Source organism: Dendrobates tinctorius, unplaced genomic scaffold (assembly GCF_039654945.1).
Source record: "Dendrobates tinctorius isolate UK_male_01 unplaced genomic scaffold, ASM3965494v1 ptg000016l, whole genome shotgun sequence".
Classification (NCBI taxonomy): domain Eukaryota; kingdom Metazoa; phylum Chordata; class Amphibia; order Anura; family Dendrobatidae; genus Dendrobates; species Dendrobates tinctorius.
Genome location: NW_027361684.1, coordinates 40534697 through 40559836, shown reverse-complemented (window position 1 = coordinate 40559836; position 25140 = coordinate 40534697). Strand labels below are relative to the sequence as shown.

Genomic DNA, 25140 nt, shown 5'->3' with positions numbered 1-25140 from the left:
GCTTAGGGCATACACATCAATGGAGATGCTGGGCATATACAGTATGTCACTGGAGACACTGGGCTGGGCATATACGTCACTGGAGACAAGACCGGTGAAAACAAGTTAAGTATTTGCTTTGTGATTTCTCCTGACACAACTGATGCCCTAAGAAACCTGAAATATGAATAGAGGCTCATCATAACTAGACAACCCCTTTAAGCCCATACCACAGTTTTAATTAAAAGACAGTTTCTTCTTTGGTTAACGTGGAATCTGCAGAGTTTATTTTAGCGTTCAACAATGTTTTACCGTCCTTGACAGTGTGTTTAGCTTAGGAAATGGCAGTGTGATAATTACAATTGTGTGCAGGTAAAAGTGACAGGCTGACAGTTTCTCTTTCCTTTTTTCAAAAGGCCTCAGAGGAAAATTAAACACAGTGTAAACTATCCTATGGAAAAAAAGGCATGATGCCTTAGAAGCTGAGGCTTCTAGGGTTCTGTAACAATGTCATTCAATATTTTCCATATGATTACATGCAAGCATTCCAGCAGAGAAGGAAATGCTGCAGCACGTAGCACAAACCTCACTGTAATTTGGCTGGGAATTTTAGCTGTGTTTTTAACAAGCAGCCTATGACTATATATGAACATAATTCAGAGATCTTTCAACCCTATAAAAGACAATTTTCAAAGCCGTCAGCATTTTAGAGCAGCTTAAACTTTCTTACGTTGATGGCAACACAGAATGATCAGCTACTTAAATGGTCAATGTGGTTTCAAAAACATCAATAGTGCAAGAAAATATAAAAAAAACCTTTGAATTACCGTTTGTCTCAAAGAAATATGTTTTTTTCCCCACTTAAATGCCACATCTTTTTAACTCCCCACTGAATTCCTTATCATTTACTTTGGGAAAAACAAAACACAACCTCTTGAAATTCATCTTGTTCAAGACAGACTGCCAACTGTGGGAAGAGAACAGCTGCCTATTGAAGTCAGAAAAGAGTGGAGAGGCACAGTTCGCTAGAAAGGCAGAGCGCAGAAGCAGCTTTCTAGTAAATATTGATCTGACCCCAGAGATGGATTCACTGCCACACTGCTCAGTACTGTAGCAAGAATTTCTTTATGCTACTGTTGCTTATGAACATGTGTTATATGAGATCAGAAGAGCAGGAATCCCTTATATTTCTGTCTAGTGTGTATGCGATACAGGGACGCCATCAGGGCATTACTGCCCTTACTGCTGTATGGGGCCTGGTGAGCAGCAGTACAGAGGTGGGCTGGAAGGTCTGGGGTCCCGCTCTTGTGCTTCTGGTCACCGGGCCCCATCGTGCACTAAAATGCTGTGCATTGCGGCGCACATGTTAGCGCTGGGACTCTGCTTCCTCAGTCTTCTCTGTACTTCCGGTCTGATGACATCATCACGTACTTGCTGACATGTACTGGACACTGGAAGCAGAGCTGCGCTGCTGGGGAATGACTGTAAGGCAAGTATGAAAAAGGATTGTTTTCTTAAATTGGTGAGGAAGGGGACTGCACATGATGAAGTTGGGGGTGTAAGGGGGACTGCAGATGATGGAGGGATAAGGTGGACTGTACATGATGAAGTAGGGGGGGTAAGGGGCTCCTGTGTATAATGGCACTTTGTATTGTGTTTTTTTTTATTAATGATCAGTACTGTAGTATTCAGTCACTATGTGGTGGTAATATGTAGTCTGGTCATGGTGTGGCGGTATTTGTTCCTTGTATGTGGTATAATTTGGTCACTATGTGGTGGTAATAAGTGATCTGGTCATGGTGTGACAGCATTTGTTCCTTGTATGTGGTATTATTTGGTCACTCTGTGGTGGTAATATGTGGTGTGGTCATGATGTGACGGTATTTGTCCCTTGTATGTGGCATTAATGGTCATTTAAAAAATTGTATTCCCTTAAAGAAAAATACATAAAAAAAAATGATATTTAATAGGTTAGAGTAGAGTGCTGCCTGGCCAAAAGAGTCTACCCTGTCATGGTGGCGGCTTAAAAATTCTTTTGACCAGCACAAAAGCTGCTGGTTATGAATGTGATCTGGTGTTTGATGGTAACTGTCAATATCTAATTGGTGAGGACTTGGTGGAGAAGTTGAGTTTTCCAAGAGTGGACGGTGGGACTGTGGAAGATTCCAAGGGTGGAGGCGGAGCTGGGATGGAGCCTGCGCTGAGTCTCAAGGGGGCCCGAAAATTTTACCAGTATGGGGCCCCAAAATTCCTAGTGGCAGCCCTGATGGGAAACATCATAGAAGATAATCTATATCCAAGAGCTTAGGGACAATAATAATAATCAGCGATACAGCCTGCAATTAAAACTGGAAAAAAAAATGCAGGATACAAGTCATATAATGGACAGAAATAGCATTAGTCTAATCTGAGCAGAATTAAAATTGCAAATCGACTTTAAAGTTCAACGACAAATTCGTACTGAACTCTGGGTCTTAATATTGAAACCACAGGTCCCCAAAAAGTGTTTTAAAATTATATTATATATATATATATATATATATATATAAAAATAATATATATATTCTCCTCCAGCTTTCCATGTATAATGGTCCAATCATTGTACTTTTGCAGGGTAGTACTGTAAAGTAGCAACCCAACAGCATAATGTTGCCACAACTATTTATAGTGAAGGTGTTGTCTTTTTTGTGGTGTAAGAGGATGGGAGGGTTTGGTTTACAACCAACTTTTGTTTTTAATATCCACCCAAAAAAAGATGCTACGATTGATCAGACAACAACATCTTCTCTTACTAAAATTAATGGTTTCTCCATAGCTTTTTTGCACTCCCATAGTGTTTGCAAAGTGTAGGCATAGTTTTCATTTTTTCTTAGTAACAATGGCTGTCTTTTTGCCATTTTACTACAAAACTGATTGCTGAAGGACCAGGGAAACAAATTTTGTATATCTGTTCAAAAGAATTACAGCCCTTTTCAAGGTTTTCCTCACTAGTGCCTACAGTACATAGTCCATCTTTTAGAGGAAACCTTGCGCGGTGTCTTATGCTTTGCCAATCTTTAAAAATCTAAAAAGATTGGAAGGGTTACATTTGGGGTAGAAGGCGGCTTTAACTGTGTTTCTATGGTTAGTGATTAGCAGTGTATTGTATCTATCCTTTGACTAATATGCGGCTTTCTATAAGTTATTCATTATATATAATTTTTGCCAGTAAAAAACATATACCAAATCAGTAGTTGGGCATTTAAAGAGCATCTGTTAGTAGAATCAGCCCTCCTAAGCTGTCTATTTGGGCATGTAGGTCATAAAAATGTCTTATTCCAGAGAAATCCAGGTTTTTCTTATATGTAAATGAGCTGTTAACATCTATGGGCCAGACACAAAGCTCCCTGAGAATCCGCCTTCAGAAATAATTTTTAAAATAAAAAGGAGAGTTACCTAAGTAAGTTTGATTAAATACATAAATAATGAATTCTCTAATCTCTATTAATGCACAGTTGTCATTTCAATAAACTTTTGACATTAGTATTGAAGCATACCAAACGTTTTGACAGATGGGGATCCGTGGGTCCAGATTACCAACAATCGATACAATAAAGTAGCAGAAGCTCTCAGCCGATCGCCTCAATCACCAACTATACTGTAGTATTTCTATGGTGTCTGTCTTCAGTATCAATGGAGAGCAGTGCTCGGCTCAGGGCTTTTTAGTGATTAGTCAGGAGATCACCAGTAGACGTCCTCAAACAAGTCATTTGACATGTCTCCAGGACTTGTCAAAACTTTTTTTTTTAAATGAATGACTTTACAGAGGTATTTGGTGAACTTTTCTAAACACCTGTTTTGTTAGATCTGTACCAGCTCTTGGGATCAGATAGTGAAGAGCCTTACCAACTATACACATTTATGCACGCAGGGCATAGGTAAGTTATGTGCAGTGTCTCACAAAATAAAGACATGTACAGTATGAATGCTGCATATATTCACAGTCTACTCTTCCCTGTAATTACTGTCATCAAGTGTGCAAAATATATTACCTGTTCAAATAATTGCACGAAACCCTTGTAAAAAGACCATTTCTCTTAAAGAAGACATGTCCTTATCTTCAGGCCAAGCCATCACTCATTCCCTGTCAGATGCAGCATTACATATTGGCACAGGCAGAGTCATACTGATGTCTTGAAAATCCAGAATAACCAGTTTTTTGGGTGGAAGTTCCTTTTTGTTTTCAATGATTTCTAAAGGTTTGATGAAATTGTTGCTTTAGGATTTTTGTGACTACCATCTTCACAGATGAAACGAGATGGAAGAATAATTTCCTTTGTGACAGGAATCCAGACCGACGGGGTGCAGAGACTTTGTCACCACTTGTGATAACAGGTCTGGGGATCAATGCTGTTATTTTTTCTTTTCACGGGATTTACAGATTTTAGTCTATAGGACGGGATTAGGTACAAATCCGGAGCTCATTATACAGAAAATGGTCAGAGAAGCTTCTTATAAACTATGATAACATATAGACAAAATGCACCCAGAAATCATAGTGAACTTATGTCTTTCACCTTCTACCAGTAGAGAAAATGATCTGGCGGAAGGTCTTTAATAAATCGTGTAAACCATAAATCAATATGACTTATAAAAAAAACATTTAGTACCTAATCCCAAACAGCAAATATACTGGATAAATGTTAAACCATAAATTCTATACATTTACCAGTATCCATGTCGCGTACATTGAAGTGAAAACGGCAACACCAAAATACCCAATAAAGCTGCTACCAACTAAATGGCATGCAGATAGGGTCTGATGAAGACATTGAAGGGGCTGCAGAACGAACACGTGCCATGGCTTCTTCAAACAGCTAATCCGTGTGAGTGCCAAAAATCATACCCCCCTACCCCCACTAATCGCTTATCTAACCATATTGCTTATCTAACCATATACCACTCTTTCAATGATGCAGATTGACTTACAAGGTAATCTATGCGCGTTTAATTGGAATCTGTCAGAAGAATCAACCCTCCAAAGCCGTCCACATGGACATGTAGGTTATAAAATGCTGAATTAAATGATACCTTGATATCTGGGATGCCTTATTCTCAAGAAATTCACTTTTTTTAAAAAATATGTAAATGAGCTGTTAATACTTATGGGCCGGACATATCTCCCCCAGAGAATCTGCCTTCAGGGATTACTCTGAAGGAGGCGTTGGCAGCGTCTGACATGTAGATCATCAGGAGAGCAGACTGTCAGTCATTACAGGTCTCGGATTGGTAATGCTCCTTTTTATTAAAATAAACTGGATGCAGATTTTAGGGGAGATGTCAGCCCCATAGGTCTTAACAGCTCATTTAAAATTTAAAACAAAAATGTGGCTTTCTCTGGAATAAAAACATTGGATTGCGGATACAGTGCGTTGCGAAAGTATTCGGCTCCCTGGAACTTTTCAACCTTTTCCCACATATCATGCTTCAAACAAAGATGCCAAATGTCCATTTTGGTGAAGAATCAACACCAAGTGGGACACAATTGTGAAGTTGAACGAAATGTATTGATTATTTTAAATTTTTGTGGAAATTCAAAAAACTCAAAAGTGGGGCGTGCAATATTATTCGGCCTCTTTAACTTAATACTTTGTTGCGGCACCTTTTTCTGTGATTACAGCTGCAAGTCGCTTGTGGTATGTCTCTATCAGTTTTGTACATCGAGAGACTGAAATTCTTGCCCATTCTTCCTGGGCAAACAGCTCGGGCTCAGTGAGGTTTGATGGAGATCGTTTGTGAACAGCAGTTTTCAGGTCTTTCCACAGATTCTCGATTGGATTCAGGTCTGGACTGTGACTTGGCCATTCTAACACCTGGATACGTTTATTTGTGAACCATTCCATTGTAGATTTTGCTTTATGTTTGGGATCATTGTCTTGTTGGAAGACAAATCTCCATCCCAGTCTCAGGTCTTTTGCAGACTCCAACAGGTTTTCTTCAAAAATGGTCCTGTATTTGGCTCCATCCATCTTCCCATCAATTTTAACCATCTTCCCTGTCCCTGCTGAAGAAAAGCAGCCCCACACCATGATGCTGCCACCACCATGTTTGACAGTGGAGATGGTGTGTTCAAGGTGATGAGCTGTGTTGCCATTACGCCAAACATATCGTTTGGCATTGTTGCCAAAAAGTTCGATTTTGGTTTCATCTGACCTTCTTCCACATGTTTGGTGTGTCTCCCAGGTGGCTTGTTGCAAACTTTAACCCCTTCACTACCAAGGGTGGTTTGCACGTTAACTCCCGGGCCAATTTTTACAATTCTGACCACTGTCCCTTTATGAGGTAATAACTCTGGAACTCTTCATGTTAGTGGTAAAATTTCATTCATATAACTTGCATTTATTTGTGAAAATAATGGAAATTTGGCGAAAATTTTTAAAATTTCGCAATTTTCCAACTTTGAATTTCTATGCTCCTAAATAACAGAGATATGGCACTCAAAAAACTTAATAGATAACATTTCCCACATGTTTACTTTACATCAGCACAATTTGGGAACCAAAATTTTTTTTTGTTAGGAAGTTCAGGGTTAAAAGTTGACCAGCGATTTCTCATTTTTACAACACCATTTTACTTTTAGGGACCACATCACATCTGAAGCCACTTTGAGGGGTCTATATGATAGAAAATACCCAAAAGTGACACCATTCTAAAAACTGCACCCCTCAAGGTGCTCAAAAACCACATTCAAGAAGTTTATTAACCCTTCAGGTGCTTCACAGGAATTTTTTGAATGTTTAAAAAAAAAATATGAACATTTAACTTTTTTTCACAACAAAAATTACTTCAGGTTCAATTTTTTTTATTTTACCAAGGGTAACAGGAGAAATTGGACTGCAAAAGTTATTGTGCAATTTGTCCTGAGTACGCTGATACCTGATATGTGGGGGGAACCACTGTTTGGGCGCATGGCAGAGCTCGGAAGGGAAGGAGCGCCGTTTGACTTTTTCACTGCAAAATTGGATGGAATTCAGATTGGACACCATGCCACGTTTGGAGAGCCCCTGATGTGCCTAAACAGTGGAAACCCCCCACAAGTGACCCCATTTTGGAAACTAGACCCCCCAAGGAACTTATCTAGATATGTGGTGGGCACTTTGAACCCCCAAGGGCTTCACAGAAGTTTGTAACGTACAGCCGTACAATTAAAAAAAATCATATTTTTTCCACAAAAATGATCTTTTCACCCCCAATTTTTATTTTCCCAAGAGTAACAGGCCCCCAAAAGTTATTGTGCAATTTGTCCTGAGTACGCTGATACCTCATATATGGGGGTAAACCACTATTTGAGCACATGGCAGAGCTCGGAAGGGAAGCAGTGCCATTTAACTTTTTTGGCTGGAATTGAGATAGGACGCCATGTCGCGTTTGGAAAGCCCCTGATGTACCAAAACAGTGGAAATCCCCCAATTCTAACTCCAAACCTAACCCTAATGGGAAAATGGAAATAAATAAAAGAAAATATATTTTATTTTTCCCTAACTAAGGGGGTGATAACGGGGGGTTTGATTTACTATTTATGGCGGGTTTTTATTTTTGGCAGCTGTCATACGCTAAAAGACGCTTTTTATTGTAAAAATAATTTATGCATCACCACATTTTGAGAGCTATAATTTTTCCATATTTTGACCCACCGAGTCATGTGAGGTCTTATTTTTTGCGGGACGAGTTGACTTTTTTATTAGTACCATTTTCGGGCACGTGACATTTTTTGATCGCTTTTTATTCCGATTTTTGGGACGCAGAATGAACAAAAACCACCGTTTCATGAATTTCTTTTCGGGGGTGCGTTTACACCGTTCCGCGTGCGGTAAAATTGATAAAGCGGTTTTATTCTTCGGGTCAGTACGGTTACAGCGATACCTCATTTATGTCATTTTTTTGTGTTGTGGAGGTTTTATGCAATGAAAACAATTTCTACATAAAAAATAATTATTTTTGCATCGCTTTATTTTGCGAGCTGTAACTTTTTTATTTTTTTGCGGATGACGCTGTATGGCGGCTCGTTTTTTGCGGGACAAGATGACGTTTTCAGTGGTACCATGGATATTTATATGCGCCTTTTTGATCGTGCGTTATTGCACTTTTTGTTCGGCGGTATGATAATAAATCATTTTTGCTTCGCTTTTTATTTTTATTTTTTAAGGTGTTTGCTAAAGGGGTTAACTAATGGGACAGTTTTATAGGGTGGGTCATTACGGACGTGGCGATACCAAATATGTGTACTTTTATTGTTTTTTTTTATTTTCAAAAAATGAATTTATTAAGGAATTTTTTTTTTTTTTTTCTTTTAAATTATTTTTACACTTTTTTTTTACTTTACTGTAATGTCCCATGGGGGACATCACTGTCTTGTGACAGATCGCTGATCTGTCACATCACAGATCGCTGTGACAGATCAGTGATCTGTCACAGGCACTGCTGCAGGCTTCCTTATGCCTGCGCTCTGCGGGCAGTGAGGAAACCAGCTCCCTGCAGGCCCCCGAAGGTCCCCGTCGCCATATTGGATCCGGGGACCTGCAGGGAAGGCGACCCCCGCAGCGGCGCTGCACATCGCGCTGCTGTGGGGGTCGCAGGGAAGCACGGAGGGAGCCCCCTCCCTGCCGATGCTTCCTTTAATCCCCGATACACCGCGATCGTGTTTGATCGCGGTGTGCCAGGGGATAACGTGTCGGGGGCGGTCCGTGACCGCCCCTAACACATTGTGCCGGGTGTCAGCTGTGATAATCAGCTGACACCCGGCCGCGATCAGCTGCGCTCCCCCCGTGAGCGCCGCTGATCGCATTAGACGTACTATTCCGTCCTTGGGACTTAGGTCCCAGGTCACATGGACGGAATAGTACGTCCAACGTAGGAAAGGGGTTAAATGACACTTTTTATGGATATCTTTGAGAAATGGCTTTCTTCTTGCCACTCTTCCATAAAGGCCAGAATTGTGCAGTGTACGACTTATTGTTGTCCTATGGACAGACTGTCCCACCTCAGCTGTAGATTTCTGCAGTTCATCCAGAGTGATTATGGGCCTCTTGGCTGCATCTCTGATCAGTTTTCTCCTTGTTTGAGATGAAAGTTTAGAGGGACGGCCAGGTCTTGGTAGATTTGCAGTGGTATGATACTCCTTCCAATTCAATAAGATCGCTTGCACAATGCTCCTTGGGATGTTTAAAGTTTTGGAAATCATTTTGTATCCAAATCCGGCTTTAAACTTCTCCACAACAGTATCACGGACCTGCCTGTTGTGTTCCTTGGTCTTCATGATGCTCTCTGTGCATCAAACAGAACCCAGAGACTATCACAGAGCAGGTGCATTTATACGGAGACTTGATTACACACAGGTGGATTATATTTATCATCATTAGTCATTTAGGACAACATTGGATCATTCAGAGATCCACAATGAACTTCTGGAGTGAGTTTGCTGCACTGAAAGTAAAGGGGCCGAATAATAATGAATGCCCCACTTTTCAGTTTTTGAATTCCCACAAAAATTTAAAATAACTAATAAATTTCGTTCAACTTCACAATTGTGTTCCAATTGTTGATTCTTCACCAAAAATTTATATTTGGTATCTTTATGTTTGAAGCATAATATGTGGGAAAAGGCTGAAAAGTTCCAGGGGGGCAAATACCTTGATACAGTGCGCTGCGAAAGTATCATTTTACTCAACTTTCTATGACCTGAATGCACACATAGATGTCTAAGGAGGGCTGATCTTACTGACAAATTCCCTTTAATTGACTGTTCACAAAAGCAGATACAAACTGTATGGGAAAAGAACGATCATTAATGCAATCAATCAAAACACAATACACAACAGGCGGCTCTGACCAGGCACTTGCAGTGGAGATGTATGGCCAGGAACAGAATCCCTTGCCGATAACATATAATTGCTTTATGTAAAAGACCTAACCAGCAGGAACTTGCCCGGTAAACTTCCATACAAAAAAAAAAAAAATTTAATATTATGAATCCTTCAAAAAAAGAATCTGCCACCACTTTTTCGTGTGAACTAAGCTTAGGATAATGGACAGTTCTTTATAAGAATTATGCCCATTACTTTTCCAATCCCCAAGTATGAGTTTGAGGCTGAGAGACCGTTTTATCGGCTTTATTCTTATTTCTTCAAACCAACGAGATGACTGCTGCAGTAGATTCTGTTTAGAGAGAAAGTAATGTTTCTCCAGCAATGGTGACAGGGCTTCTTCAAATTCATCCTTCAGACGCTCTGCTCAGGTATTGTTTTCCTGGGCTATGGATGAGTTAGTCTCATTAATCCTTTAAACCACATTGCCCAAGCGAGCACTAAATGCTGGACGGTCTATAAAAAGAAGAGACACCGACACACGAGAAATATTACATACATACCTTTCAGAGATTACCGAGGAGTTTGAAACACTGTAACTTTGTGTGGATTTTGTAGCAGATATGGTTCTTTCTATAAAAAGAAATAAATTATTTTTGTGATATTTAAAGTAAATATAAAAATGTTCAGATTCGTTTAATCAAGTACAGGAACTCAAATCTGTGATCCAGACGTATAAATACCTTACATGAAGGAAGGGACAACATGACGCGTCTGTTAGCCCGGGGTCACACTTGCGAGTGCAATGCGAGAAAGTCGCACGAATGTCTCGCCTCAGTAACCGGCACTGCCGCCGGCGGTTTGGACCGGAGCGTTCAGCTGCATAGAAAGACATGCAGCCGCGCACTCCGGTCCTGAGTGCCGGCAGCAGTGCCGGGTATGGAGGCGCGAGTTACTCGCATTACAATCGCAAGTGTGACCCCGGCTTAAAGCTGCGCTCACACTACAGATGCACTGTACATTGAACACTTTCACACAGAACCTATAGAGAAGCATGGTCATGAAGCCATCATCACCCATGTTAAAACAGCTTTCGTTGCCCATAACAGTGCAAAATGTCCAAGATGTGTCCCAATTCTAATGAATGGTAACTTGCCATGCATGGTTTCTCCTTCATTAGCGTTCTGTCAGCACTACTGGTGCAGAAACTTACTTCAATTCACTTCCCAGAATGCATTGTTCATGCCATAATCCAATGGTGGCTTTGCCTGCCTAAAATTTAAAAGTCCACATTTCTGGTATATCATGACTAAAGGTGGTGGACACACCCAAAATGAGTCAGTTGTTTTATTGGTGTAAGCCAATATTAATGTTATTTGGAAATTTAACATGTATCAATAAAGAAGATTTTTACATCCGTGGAGCTGGATCGCTCTTCCTTGTTTCCGCCTTCCTATTATGCCTTTAGTCAGTTTGAGAAATAGGAGAGTTGGAGCAGTGGGACAAAGACCACCTTCCTGTAATCTGTCTCAGCGCCTTTGCTGCTATAAGCAGATTATACTTTACAACATGCAGTTAGAAAGAAGGGAGACAATTAGGTCCTGATTCATCAAACAGTCTCTACGGCAATTCTTTTTTGCGTTTTTACACCAATCTTGCCTGGCTCTGCCAACTTTATGGCTGGTCAGAGTGGGCATTGTAGAGAGCGGCAGACAAATTAATCAATTTATGGCACAAAAGTGGAGTGAATTATGAAAAAAACCCAACCATACTCAACTGAAAAATGTACCAAATTAAACTAAACTAAAATGTTAAATTTGACACATCTTACTCCAATGTACCCTTCATCAAGACTGGTGGGTAAAACTCCAGTCTTCATGGATTATGGGGGTAGAGTATGGCACTTTGGAGTAATTTTGGGGGGATATGACATCATAAATTTTTTATGTGAACACACTGAAACAAAGCATGTGATGCATTCCTCACCACTGCTTTCAGTCCGCTTTTTTCTGCTGCTTTTATTTGAAGTACGGTAATAGAAGATTTTAGAGTTCTGAATTTATTAAATACTCCATATTAAATCGGTCTTTAAATCCATCAGCTTTTCTGATATTTCAACCTTCATAACTAATGAAACAGTTTTTTTTTTGCACTGTGACTTTCCAGATCTTCCTTCTACATTGACAACTGGGTGTTAACAATTGAGAGGGGGTCTCTGCGCACCAACACTGTCCAATCATTTACCATATCTGAATGTCACAAGGCAAACACCACCACCCCCCAGTTGGTAAATTCTTCCTACATTTTTCTAAAAACAGGAATGTCACAACACTATTAAAAAAAATGCTTTATAGTTTAGTGGGGAAAATCATTTACTAACAAACAGATCCTAATCAACCACAACAGAGCATAGTTTAAATGCCAAAGTTTACATGCCACCTGCATGTATATACACACACAACACCTAACGGTGATACAATAGTGTGCAACTAATTAGATAAGTATGTTAAAGTACAAGGAGAGACTCCAAATAGGGCACTTACATGTTTGTGTACTAGTCACGCTGGCTTCCCCGTCGCCCCAACGCACGTTTCGCTTCTTCGTCAGGAGGCGACTCTCTTTGTAATTGTACACAGGCTGTGCCTGTTTGAATTAAATAATTACAGTTTATGCTAATTTTATTAATATGGGCAAACGTGCAATATGGCTCCCTGTTTGGATAGCAGTAGCCCTGTCATGTCATCTGTGAAGATTTTGTATTTTTGGATATCACTCTGTAGCAGTTTGTGCTTAATAAAATTTGTAAACTTTGGCAATTTAAACTATGCTCTGTTGTGGTTGATTAATATTGTTTTGAGTTTTTGCCGTAATAATTTATTGTTTTTTTTTTTTGTGTTGTTAACAAACAGATCCTGTATGAAGAGGTTAAAAAAAAGAATATACATAATTTTAAGTGTATATATATTTTTCCATGTGCTGTCGAAGCTTTTTTGTAAGCATGAATAACTCCTGACATAAAACAAGCTATTACATCATAACTTATACCAGGTTTAGCTGAAAGAGGAGAAGGTTAGTAAATGACAAGCACATGTAGACAAATTCCACCTTGCTGGGATTATGTGTTGGAACTCTGATGCCTGCAGCGCATTAAATTCAGGCACCAACTGTGATGCTAATAGTTTATACTTAATGGCTATATTTCGCATGTCATCATATAATCCTTCGCCTTACGGCACTGAGGGAATTAAGAGTTTGAGAAGTAACAAGTAGAATCTCACCCGAGTTTGCCGTTACACCCATTGTCCTGACAATGCTGGCATTCCATGTCCTGACAGCACCTATCAGTTACACAAAGCAGAAAAAAATAGATACAATGAGGTGTTTAGATACCAATACTTAATCTTCACATTTACCTGGTCATCAGTCAATATTCACAATGATGTCATCCAAGTAATACCCATTTCAATGGAAAGTTTTTGCATAAAGGAAATCTGTGAGCAGGTTTTTGCTACATCATCTGAGAGCAGCATCACGTAGGCAAAGGGACTCTGAATCCAACAATGTATCACTTCTTTTACTGGGTGCAGCTGTTATGAGACAATGTTCATTCTAAGACATAGCATGAAGCAGAGCTGAGAGAGATAACCCCACCCACACCAGGTTTTCTATATACTGTCTACTGACAGTAAGCTGCTTATCACAGGAGGGGGCGGAGTTTGACAACTTTGCAGGTTCCAGCAAGTCAGGGCAATGATAATGTCCTAGTGATAAAACCTTTATTGTAAAGCAAAAAACAGCACACAGCCGGATAAGTAACACATAGCATGTGGTAGGGGTTAAAACACCGAACTCAGCAGTTTTCAGATTACATAGAAAAAACCTACTGGAGATTCCCTTTAAATACAAGGCTGTAGCAGTACAGTAGCGGCAAGAAAAGGAATATTCATATTCACTAGTAGGATTTTTATGGATAAAACGTGCGCTGCCAGACCATCATTCCTTACAAGTTGTGTGTTTAATATATTTATTTCCCAACGCGTTTCGAGGTCATAAAAACCTCTTCCTCAGGGGATGACATGTCATCCCCTGAGGAAGAGGTTTTTATGACCTCGAAACGCGTTGGGAAATAAATATATTAAACACACAACTTGTAAGGAATGATGGTCTGGCAGCGCACGTTTTATCCATAAAAATCCTACTAGTGAATCTGAAGATTTATGGCCACAGCGTGGTCATTTGGATGTGCAGCAAGCTGACCGTGTTTCTTTATGCCTGTTACTCTCCTATATATGGTGAGTATATTTTATTTTTTGAAATCTTGGTTTTCTCAGATAAGACCCTATTGCGCTTTGTTTCCTTGCAGTTTCAATTATAAGAAAAGGAATATGAAATTCTATTGGGATTTTTTCTTGTTTTATAAAAAGATGTTAATAGAACCAGGACAGAGCACTTGTACTTGGTTTGAACAATCACTCTTTGCTGACAGAGTCCCTTTAAAGGGTCCCAACAGGTATTCTCACTCATACAATTATAGCAACACATGTGAAAAGACAACTGCTTGCAGGATGGTGCAGGCGCCGATGCAACCATATGGTGGCCAACGATCATCATGTACGTGTCCAGTTAATGAAAAGGAATGGATGAAAAGAAATGGATTAACAATGCTGGCTGACCATTGTACAGTTGCCTCAGAGTCTCTCCATACCAACTGTCATATCAGACAGGAGAAAATGGTTGGTAGGACACCAACAAGACAAAAGTGCCTCTGCCATGTAAAATGTACCTATGCTAATTATCATTACCAGTACTATTTATGATTGACGGGGGAATAATGGCCCTTATTGAAGAGACCCAGTAGTGTACGAAGTCTAAAGGTAGGTTTAGATTACTCTATTTTGCAGCATTACACGCCGACCCAACCGTAAATAGCCTGTTTTTTAAGGGCAGGTTGTAATCATGATGCACACTGAATGAGTTTGTAATAAGTCACTGGTTGCACATAGACAGATGTTCCCAGCAGTGCGAGTCCTGTTTAGAGTTGAGCGAATTTGATCGGGACAGGGCTTATTCAGCAAGCTATAGCGATTACCAAATAGGCTGCAGAGGGAGCCCGGCTTCCTGGATCGCTCCGGCTGATCAGCTGTTCTGCTCCACAGCTGCATGTGTCGCGGCTGTGTGACAGTCACAACACATAGGCTCTCCACGCATGTGTCGTGCCGGTCACACAGCTGCGACACATGCAGCTGTGGAGGCGAACAGCTGATCAGACGGAGCGATCCAGGAAGCCGGGTTCCCTCTGCAGCCTATTCGGTAAGCGCTATAGCTTGCTGAATAAGCCCTGACCCGATCAAATTCGCTCATCTCTAGTTCCTCTTCACAGAGGACGATGTGCTGCTAAGAACGATGATCTCGTGTCAAAACGAAAAGATCATTTCATCAGATGAATGGGCGCTTTGCTCGCTCATCGGGTGATTGGCAGCCTGTTTACATTAAAGGTAAGCGGTCCTAGGAACACTTGTTATAGTGTAAGGATGCTTTTATTTAAAGGAAATGCAAGAGAAAAAGAAAAAGAATGCAAAGGAGAGGATAAAAGACGAGGCACCCATCTGTAGACAGTTCCAGAGTTCCTGTCCCTTATTACAGAGGAGGGTAGCTTGGTAGAAAGAAGTACCTTAGAAAAATCAAAGCTCACTGACACAAGTCAGCTGTATATGAAGATTTATTAAATGATAATGCTTTATGAAAAAAAAAAAAGAAATGCAAAAATACCTATCAAACGATAATTCTTCATACACAGTGGTGTTTCTTCAGTCGCAGTCAGTGTATGTCCCTTTTAGCTGCATCTCCGGTGACTCATTTAACAGGCAGTGCTTTGATCTGCACTGATAAGGGGCAAGAAAGCCAAAACAGAGCTCCCTACAAATGGACCTCTCTTCCTTTGGGAGGAAACTCTTGTTTGGTTGATAAGCTAATGTGCTTTATATGATCATGAAAATGGTTTAGTCGATGGTACTAAAAATGATCTGTAATGACTGATGGATATCTGCTCATTGTGTTGGAGTGCTCATACGTTCATGTGTCAACATTTTTCTTGGCATAAATGAATCACACATGAATGTGTGACTCTAGTCTTTAACCCAATGGCCTACTTGTACATATGGCAGTTTCTTCTTGTTGCCTCACCCATGTGTACCTTTGGGTCACGAATGGGTCAGCGGCTGATAGAAAAGTTCAGTTCGTAATACAGAAACAAATGACGTTATAAAGCAGATTATACTAGCCGGTCTTTCACACATGAGAATGTGAACAAACATTTTTGTCTTGACATTTTCTTAACTTCTAGAGCTTGCGCTATACTTGACAAGTCTGACATTTTAGGATAACAAACCCCATGTCAGATACATAGGTTATTTCATCAGTGAGCCAATACTCTGCTAAAAGATTGCATACAAATATACCTAAAATGTTGATTTAGGCAGAACCCTACATTTTAATAAGCAAAAGCAAAATAAACTGGAATTTGTAGGCTTCATCACCAACAGTTGGATAAAACCAATCATCTATGCCAACAATTTATCAATGCATTTTTTTCCGTGTGTTCGCAAAAATACCCTTAGAGAGTGAAGCATAAATGGGCTGTCCGGTACAAAAAACAAAACAAAACATGAATTTCATCAAAAAAACGGCACCACACTTGGCCAATAGGTTGAGCTGCAGCTCTTCCCAATTCACTTGAATAGGAGTTGCAATTGTGGATATCATCCATGGACAGTTGAGGCGCTAACCCAAGACAACCCCTTCAAAAGCTACTTTTCTGGCTTTGCTTGAGGTTTGTTTGTTTGTTTTGTTTTTCATAGTCCAGCTTGGGAGTTCTTCCACAGGCTAAAAAGCTGAAAATATTACAAAAAAAAATTGCAAAAAAATTGCATGTGATTTTCTACAAAAAAAGAAGAATGATTTCATTAATATTTGATAACACAACAAAATGCCAGAGCATTGAATCTGAATAGGCTGGCTGTAATAGTAGCCAATGTAGGGGACTTTTGCCCCAATCGTGACAGCCTCATAGGCATATAGGCGGCACGTGTCCAGTCCATGTATTGTGGGCCATACTCCGACCACAAAGTTATCATGTGGGAATGCAACCTAAGGTTATATATAGATGGACTGAGGTGGAGACAAGTTGTTGAAAGTGTATGTTATTGGCTCAGTGGTTAACCTTGTTGCTTTACAGAGCTGGGGTTCTAGGCTCAAAGCCCACCAAGGACAACATCTACAATGATTTTGTATCTTCTCTCCATGAGTTTCCTCCGGGTTCTCCAGTTTCCTCCCACACTCCAAACACAAACTGTAGGGAATGTAGATTGGGACAATGAATGTAAAACACAGCGGAATATTATGGTGCTAGAATATTGATCAAAATTTCCTTTACAATACCAAGACTTATCATTTCTCAAAACTTGGAAATATTATACGTCCTCAGGTTAGACAAGCAGCGGACCATTTTGGTAAGGAATGTTGTTCAACACATGCAAGTAAAATATTGTGTTGTCACAGCACAAAGGCCAATCTCTCACATCAATGAACTAGGATACCAGCCAACCACCTTTTAGTCGAGGACAATTGAAATCTCTCCTAATGACTGATAATTTTTACCCAATTATCAGTTACAGAAGTGTGATATGCTTGTAGTTGAAGGGAACATGATTGATAATCGGCCAATTATGTAGGATGTTCTCAAAGAAATTTAACTTAATTCCAAAGGAAAGCAAAGGAAGGTGCCAGAGGGAGAAAGTGAAAAACTAGAGCTGCAGACCACGAAAGGTCTTCTAAACAGAAGCCGAAAGACTAAAGACTGGATCTGTACTCTACCATTAAAGTGGATAGTTGTTCAAAAGTTGTATCCATACCTTTAAAACATTCAATAATTAGACAAAACTATTGTTGGTGGTAACTTTTGAAGTTTAAAATAGAGGTATAGGTACTAAATAATACAGTCCGATCACTTAGGGTCCCTTTAGACCAACCAATCGGCAGAACAATAATAAGACCACCTATGGGCAAACTTTTACCGGTTGTTTGAATGTCTGTTTACACAGGCAGACCAAAGGAAACCATGAGCACTGAGCATGCATTTTTCACCTTCATCAAGAAAAATGATCAATTAAGCAGATAAAAGATAACCATACTAGGCCGTGCATCGTCTGTGTTAATAGGACTCATACCACAAGGCAAGATGATCACGACATGAGCGCTTTTAAAACAGTTTGTTCGCAGTTATCTTGCTGGTAATGTAAACTTTTTTTTTTGCCATGGAAAAAAAACACAAAGGACAGAAAAAATGCACAAAAACGGAGCATGTGAGCAAGCCTTTTCAAAAGTATAAAAAATAAAAAGGGAAAATGTACGTTCTATTATAATTTTACCCCAAGTATATAAGCTATACCCCTTCTAATAAGACAGGGAATAGCTAATTGATCACAGGGGTCCAATCACTGGAACACACCCCACCGATCTTGATAACGATGCTTTGTAGAGCACAGTGTTAAGGTACTGTCACACTTAGAGATGCACCAGCGATCCCGACCTGCGATATGACGCGGTCAGGATCGCTGGTGCATCGCTAAGTGGTCGCTAGTGAGCTGCCACACAGGCAGATCTCACCAGCGACATCGCAGAAGGCGGGGGTCGCTACTTACCTGTCACACTAGGCGATCCTGACGTCCTCCCGCCTGCGTCCACGCTCGTCTCTCCACAGGAAGCTGACGACGAGAAACGGTCCAAGACGTCCTTGCGCGATCAGCGATAACCAGCGGGGGAGCGGTCGGAGGTAAGTATCAGACATAGCGATATCGCTAGCAATATCGCTATAACGTCACAAAACCTGTGACGATATAGCGATATCGCTTAGTGTGACAGGCCCTTTAATGAATAGAAGATAGAGCATGTACCCCCTGCAGTCCAGTCAGTGTCTATGGGACAACGTAGAAGACTAAAGAGGCAGCAACTTTTTGATCTGAAAATAATATGGATAGCCGTCCACATACAACTTCTAATAGGATATATCTGGGTGGTGCACAGCTTAAAATATAGCCTGACTTCAAAATGTAGGAATAGAAATGCAGAACTCACCCATATCCTTTGAATGAAAAGTTTGTAGTTTCTCTTCTCCCCTGTTTTAACCCGTTTTTACCTGCTTGCCACGAAGAAGGATGTCCATGTGTGTGAAATAAAGGACTGTTAATTCAAAGGATATGGGTGAGTGCTGCATGTCTATTCCTACTTTCTGAAGTGTCTATAGGACTGTCAGATATTCCTGGGGGCAGTTGAGGCAATGCTTATGGGGACAATGTATGAAAGTTATCCCTTCTCCAGAAAGAAGAAAAATACTCTATTAGCAAGATCCAAGTTTGGCTAATATGAAATTTTATTCCTTTTAAAAAGGAGATCAAAGTGCTAAACAAAGACCTGGGCCACCATTTAGATATATAGAGGTCCCTTTCCACAACATTTTTTGGCTTTGTGTTAAAAGGGTTTCCATTTTGAAAAACCAAAACAAAAACCACACACTCTTCCAGGTCTGTAGACTTGGCGCTGGAACCAGGTAAGAGGAGTAAATCAGTTTGTTTTTGATAAACGAACTGCACCTGTGGACATGGGTTTTCCCATTTAAGCCACCCTCAAACCTTTATTAAGTGTTAGGGCTGCAAATGAGTGGAACCCATTGGAAAACTTGAAATGATGGCGAAGAATTCTTAGGTTGTTCCCAATACCAATTTATATGGGCAACTGATTTGGGCATATAACTTTTCTTCTGAATGCTCACCTTGTGTATCGCTTTGTCTTGATGGCATTTCCATGGAACTTTTTGGTTCTGAGGTTTGTAGACGGATGCTGCCATTGGAAGTGGTAGAGTGAGGGTCTCCACATACTTTCGTCACTGCAGTGACCGGCATGTGTGGCATTCTGACTGACATGGCTGGCAAGTGTCCCTGTGTTGGAGGCGTGGGAGCCTCGGAGACAGAATCCAATGGCATCTTCGCTTTCTCTGTTGAATGTGTATGAGAAAAAGTATTAGATAAAAAAAAAAAAAAAGTCATTCAATAAATCAAGCAACATAAAAAAGGACCTTCTCTATATGGCATTGCTTCAGGAAATGTACACCATCTGAGATTATAAATCTACAATAAATCTACAATGCTCTACACTGCAGCCATTAAAGTATAGAAGAAAAGTGGCGCTCCTTGTGTGATGCCGTTATCCGCGAGGATAGAGTTAAGGATTGGCCATCACCGGGGTGGAGGACATGATGTGTGAAGGGAATGAAAGATGTGGCGAGTCTTGGACGCTGCTGAAAATTATTCCAAGAAGCAAGGATAAAAAACGGTTTAATCTTGCAACGTGTTTTGGGGTAGAATTTACTAAATAGACTGGAGTAAACTGTACTCCGAAACACTTTGCAAGAACAGTTTGTTTTTAATCCCCACCTCCTGGAATAATTTTCGGCAGCACCCAGGATCCACCACCCCTCTCCTTCCCTTTCTATTAAGCATAGAGGCACCAAAGATACAAAAGGTACCCCAAAACAACATTTAGAGGCCTACTGTTTTCACTAACTTCACTGTACAAAGTGAACGATTAATGTTGTGCTACGTCTTCTGTATACATACCAGCGTATGGTTGATGTCCATTTTCCACAACCGAGTTAGTAGTTGGCTTTGCAGCATCAACATCGTTGTTTGCCTCTGGCACGACACTCTGCCAAGGAAATGAACCAAATGTAACATGAATATGCCAGTTCATAGCCAATTTGTAATCACGTTTAAAGCACAAGGGTACAGATTATGTCAACTTGAATAATAGCAGGATTATAGAAGGCTTACAACCTAATACACTTTCACACTGGATGGCTAGCCAGGGCTTTATGAGATTTTACTGGAGTTATGTAGAAGAGTGCAGGGATTACATTAATGCTATGCTCAGTCAGTAAAAGATAGATTACTACTGCATCAATGTCAAGTAATAAGAACATTTGTGGGGATACTACTAATACTACATAAACTGCTATTCGTAACGTTAACAGATGAGGCTAATTGTTACTACATGTACTCAAAAATAGAGACTAGGTGATGTGACTGTGGACACTATGCCCAGGGCAGGGCCTATGGGGCGCAGCATGACACTGGGGTTCCCTCCAGGCCTACTCTAAACATACCAGTATATACATTGTGCCAACATTTTGGGTTGTCGGACTTCTACAATAAAAAGGTACATTTTAGTGCTCTTCCCCCATACCCATCAGCTTTACTGAATATGGGAACAAAGTACTTGGACTTGTCCAGTAAGGCCTTTTTCACATTTCCGTTTTTTGACGCCAGTGTAAATCCGCCAGAATGTGAAAAAACGGATCCGTTTCCGTTGAGAGAGCGAGAAAGAGATGCGCACTTAAAAATAGTGGACCGTCAATCCAAAACAACGTTTCAGGGTCCGTCTGGTCCGCTCGGGAACTGCTAAATTTTTCACGGATCCTTCAAAAAACGGATGCAACGGACGACCGTCAGTCAAAATCCGCTGATAATGCAAGTCAATGGGAAAAAAACGGATCCGTTTTTTTGCAAAACGGCAGATTTTGACTAATGGCAACAAATGGAAATGTGAAACAGGCATTAGCCTGAATTTAACCACATTCTACACAGCTGTCCAACTTCTAAAAAAAAAAAAAAAAATAAATATGTTTAAGGTAGCAATATGCATATTTACAAGCTCTAAGGCTGTGTGCCCACGTTGCATTTTTTAAGTGTTTTTGATGCGTTTTTCGGGGTCAAACCGCATCAAAAACGCTTAAAAGAAGCATCCCATTCATTTTAATGCATTTTGGCCTTTTTGTGCCAATGGATGCGTTTTTTACCGCTAAGGAAACGCTTAGCGGTAAAAAACGCAGCATGTTCATTAATTTCCGCTTAGGTCCGCGCTTTTGGCTATTTCCTATAGTCCAGAAGACGCGCTGAAAAAAAACGCATAAAAAATGCGCAAAAATCACGGGAAAAAAACACACTGAAAAAACGCGCGTTTTCTGGGAAGGAGACACGTTTCCTGAGCATTTAAAAACGCTACCGTCGGCACATAGCCTAATTTCTGTGGCTTCAGTGCTGGCTACTTAGGTGATCTCCTCCAGATGGGAAGCCATTTCATCCTGTCTGAGTCACTTGACTGCTGCATCTAATCACTCTATTCAGCATTCAAAAGGGGCTACATCTCTTCCCGTCCTGGCATAGACAACCATGCCCGTGCTGGAGTCAGAGGTTCCACCCAGTGAGCATACAGAGATTGTAAGCATCCATGCTGTTGGAAACATATGTTTATTAGTTGGACAATCATTTAAAGACGTTGTCCACTACTTGGACACCTACTACTCATACCCCACACTTGGTCCTAAAAATAATAAAAAAGGAAAAGAAAAAAAAAAGAATGGAATCCATGATAGCCCACACACAAGAGGAAGCTAACAAAATGGCTGCAAAATGGTTTCATTGGGAATTCTTATCCTCACCAATGCCCCAAAATATGCTAAGATAGATACTATGTTATCCTTTTACAATATTTAATAAGCCGGTATCATAGTTCATGCTCCGATTGCCTTAGTCATTTGTCCTAATGGACCCTATAAACATTTCTTCTCTTTTCTCTTCTCTGTCTTGTTATTTAGGCTAAACAGGTTGTCAATTGTCTTTTGCAAACTACTGTTGATACCGTATGGAGTTGTTTGTTTTCGTGTTACTACACAATTCTCTATTTCAGTAGTTACTATTCCATATGGCGTGCACGTTTTTGTTGTGTATTATAAAGCAATAAAATTTTGAATAAGAAAAAAAAAAAAGAAAGCAAGCCTATACTCACCTCCCGTGCCGGCGCAGTTACCGTGGTGTCGGCACTTGCGCTCCCTGAGGCTCTCGTGTGGTTGTTGTGACATGTAACGCCAGTGCCCAATCAGCCCTGGCGTCACTGTCCCCGCTTCTTGTCGAATTGAACACGCAGGGGAAGTCATCGATCAGCTGCAGCCTGGACTTCCTCTTCATGTTTGATTTGGCCAAAGGCAGAGACAGTGACGCCTGCGCAGATTGGGCGCGGGGTCACGTGTCACAATACCGCATGAGAGCCCTGAGGAGAGCGAGTGCCGACGCTGCGGGAACAGTGGCGGCACAAGAGGGGAGTATAAGCTTTATTATTTCATTAGGGCCAAGTGAGGGGTATGAGAAGGGGTTGTCCTAGTAGTGGGCAACCCTTTTAAGAATTATTTCCATAGATAGAGAAAATGGGCATTGATGCCCTCAAACTTGCCTAAGATTAAGACATTTTCTGCTCTAACAGAAATAAAAATACAAGTCCTAAATGGGAGAAAGAGTCTACAAAAAAAATAAAAATTTCTTACAAGGAATCTGTCAGATCACTCATGTTACCCAAACCACAGGCATCATGACCAGACTCCAGAGTTATTTCAGCAGTGTCTGTCTTACTCTAAAATGCTGCATATGTTCAGGGAAAATATACTTTGAAAAGTTGGCCGGGAATTTTGTGTCTCAGATGACAAGTCCAAGGCAGGTACCCAGTAGTAGCTTCTTCCTCGCAGGTCTCTCCCAATGTGTGCACAGGTAGGGAGACCTGTCAATCTGAAATACCGGTATAGGGACAAGCTGGACTACTCATCCGAGAGACAGACCCAGATTCCTCAAGACTTACGCTTTGCATGCCCGTCTTAATGAAGAGTGCAGTGCACCAAGTTAATTAAAAGGTGTATGCCTCTTAATGAGGAAGGCACATTTTCCAGTTCCAAGCACTACCAAAATACTTTTACTCCATTTAGGGCCTGCAGTGATACATTTGTCAGCCCAACTGGCCAAGCTATTCCCATTTCTTCCAAGAGTTGGTGTAGAGTGAAAAAAGTTTACAAAATGACAAAAGCCAAACTATGTCAACATTCTAAGCAGTTTTACAACAGAAAACTGGAGAAAACGACTTCAAGGATCTTGGCCTTGGTCCCCAGCCGGCTTTTTAAAGTATGCTCGTTTCACCGCTATAGGAGCAACAATGCGAGTTGGTTTATTTCTGTATTATTTATATTGCTCTTTGCTCAACAAGTTCCCCTTACGAATTTCCATTGTCATACGGTTTTATACGATCCCTTACAGGGCTAAAAAAAAAAAAAAAAACGTACACAAGGAGTGATCAACATTTTGAAACCAGGCAACATAATGTAAAGTATATACTTTTGTAGCAGAAGGTGGGAGCCTCTGAATACATCCGTTTCCTGTAAAGAAGGTGATGCAGGATTGTATACAAAGGGCTGGTAACAAGCACCTACTAGCACAATCATGCAGGACTCTAGTGCGCTGGCCAAGGAAAGATGATGTTATCACACAAACGCAATGTGCAACATATTACAGAGAATGTGGACGTTTAAAGCCATGTATATAATATACAGTGCATATATGTGTAATAATGTAGGTATACAAAATTATCAAAAGAAGCAAAAAACTTAATAATGCAAGTCTTAAAAGAAATCATTAATAGACACTATTTAAACCTCTTCCCAACCGGGTGATAGTACACTATTTTTTTTCTTTTTTTTTGGAGGGGGGGGGGGGGGGGAGGTAACAGTGTTCAGTGCTCAAAAAAATGACCTGGCAATATAATTGTCCAGTTCACTACGATTGTAATTTTCTTTTATCATTTAAGTGGCAATTTTTTCTTCCTCGCAAATGTGTTAAACAATAGGACTCTTGAAACAAAAGCGTGGCATATACTTGACATACAAATGCAACAAACCCTTCACATAACGAGACAGCTTCTAAAGGGAACCTGTCATTTTTAGGCAGCATGACACCGCAAGAGGCTCCTGTGAAAGGCCTTGTCTGCTAGGTGGGTCGCCTTTAGCTTCTCCTTTCCGTGCTTCATTTGATTGGCAGACAGGTCTCTATGCACACATAAGGAGAGACAGGACAAGCAGAGGCAGATGGGGAGAACTAAAGCTACGTTACCACGATGAGTTATTACCAAGTTTGATGATTGCAGATTTTCTGCACCTATTAAGTAAATTAGGTTACCTGTGTTTTTTAACACATTTTTTAGGCTACTTTCACACTTGCGTTTTTTTGCGCTGCGTGCGCAGAGCAAACGTGCATAAAAAAACGCATCATGCGTGTTTTTTTTTTTTTTTTTTTTTTAAACGCATTTTTTTTTGCGCATGACCATGCGCACGTCAGCTCTCCCATAGACTTTAATGTGTTTTCGGGTGAATTTTGTGCGCATTGCGTGCGCATGC

The 25140-nt window shown here is 40.5% G+C and overlaps 1 protein-coding gene across 1 annotated transcript in view; it reads right to left on the bottom strand.

Moving 5' to 3' along the window:
- The window catches only part of SMTNL2 (smoothelin like 2), a 157247-nt gene that overhangs the window by 45839 nt on the left and 86268 nt on the right, over nt 1-25140 (bottom strand). The window contains exons 2-5 of the mRNA XM_073565712.1: nt 20492-20579; nt 19648-19869; nt 13100-13159; nt 10385-10454 (exon numbers count right to left, since the gene is read on the bottom strand). Of these exons, the coding sequence (XP_073421813.1) occupies nt 10385-10454; nt 13100-13159; nt 19648-19869; nt 20492-20579 (440 nt within the window). The remainder of the gene's footprint in view (nt 1-10384; nt 10455-13099; nt 13160-19647; nt 19870-20491; nt 20580-25140) is intronic.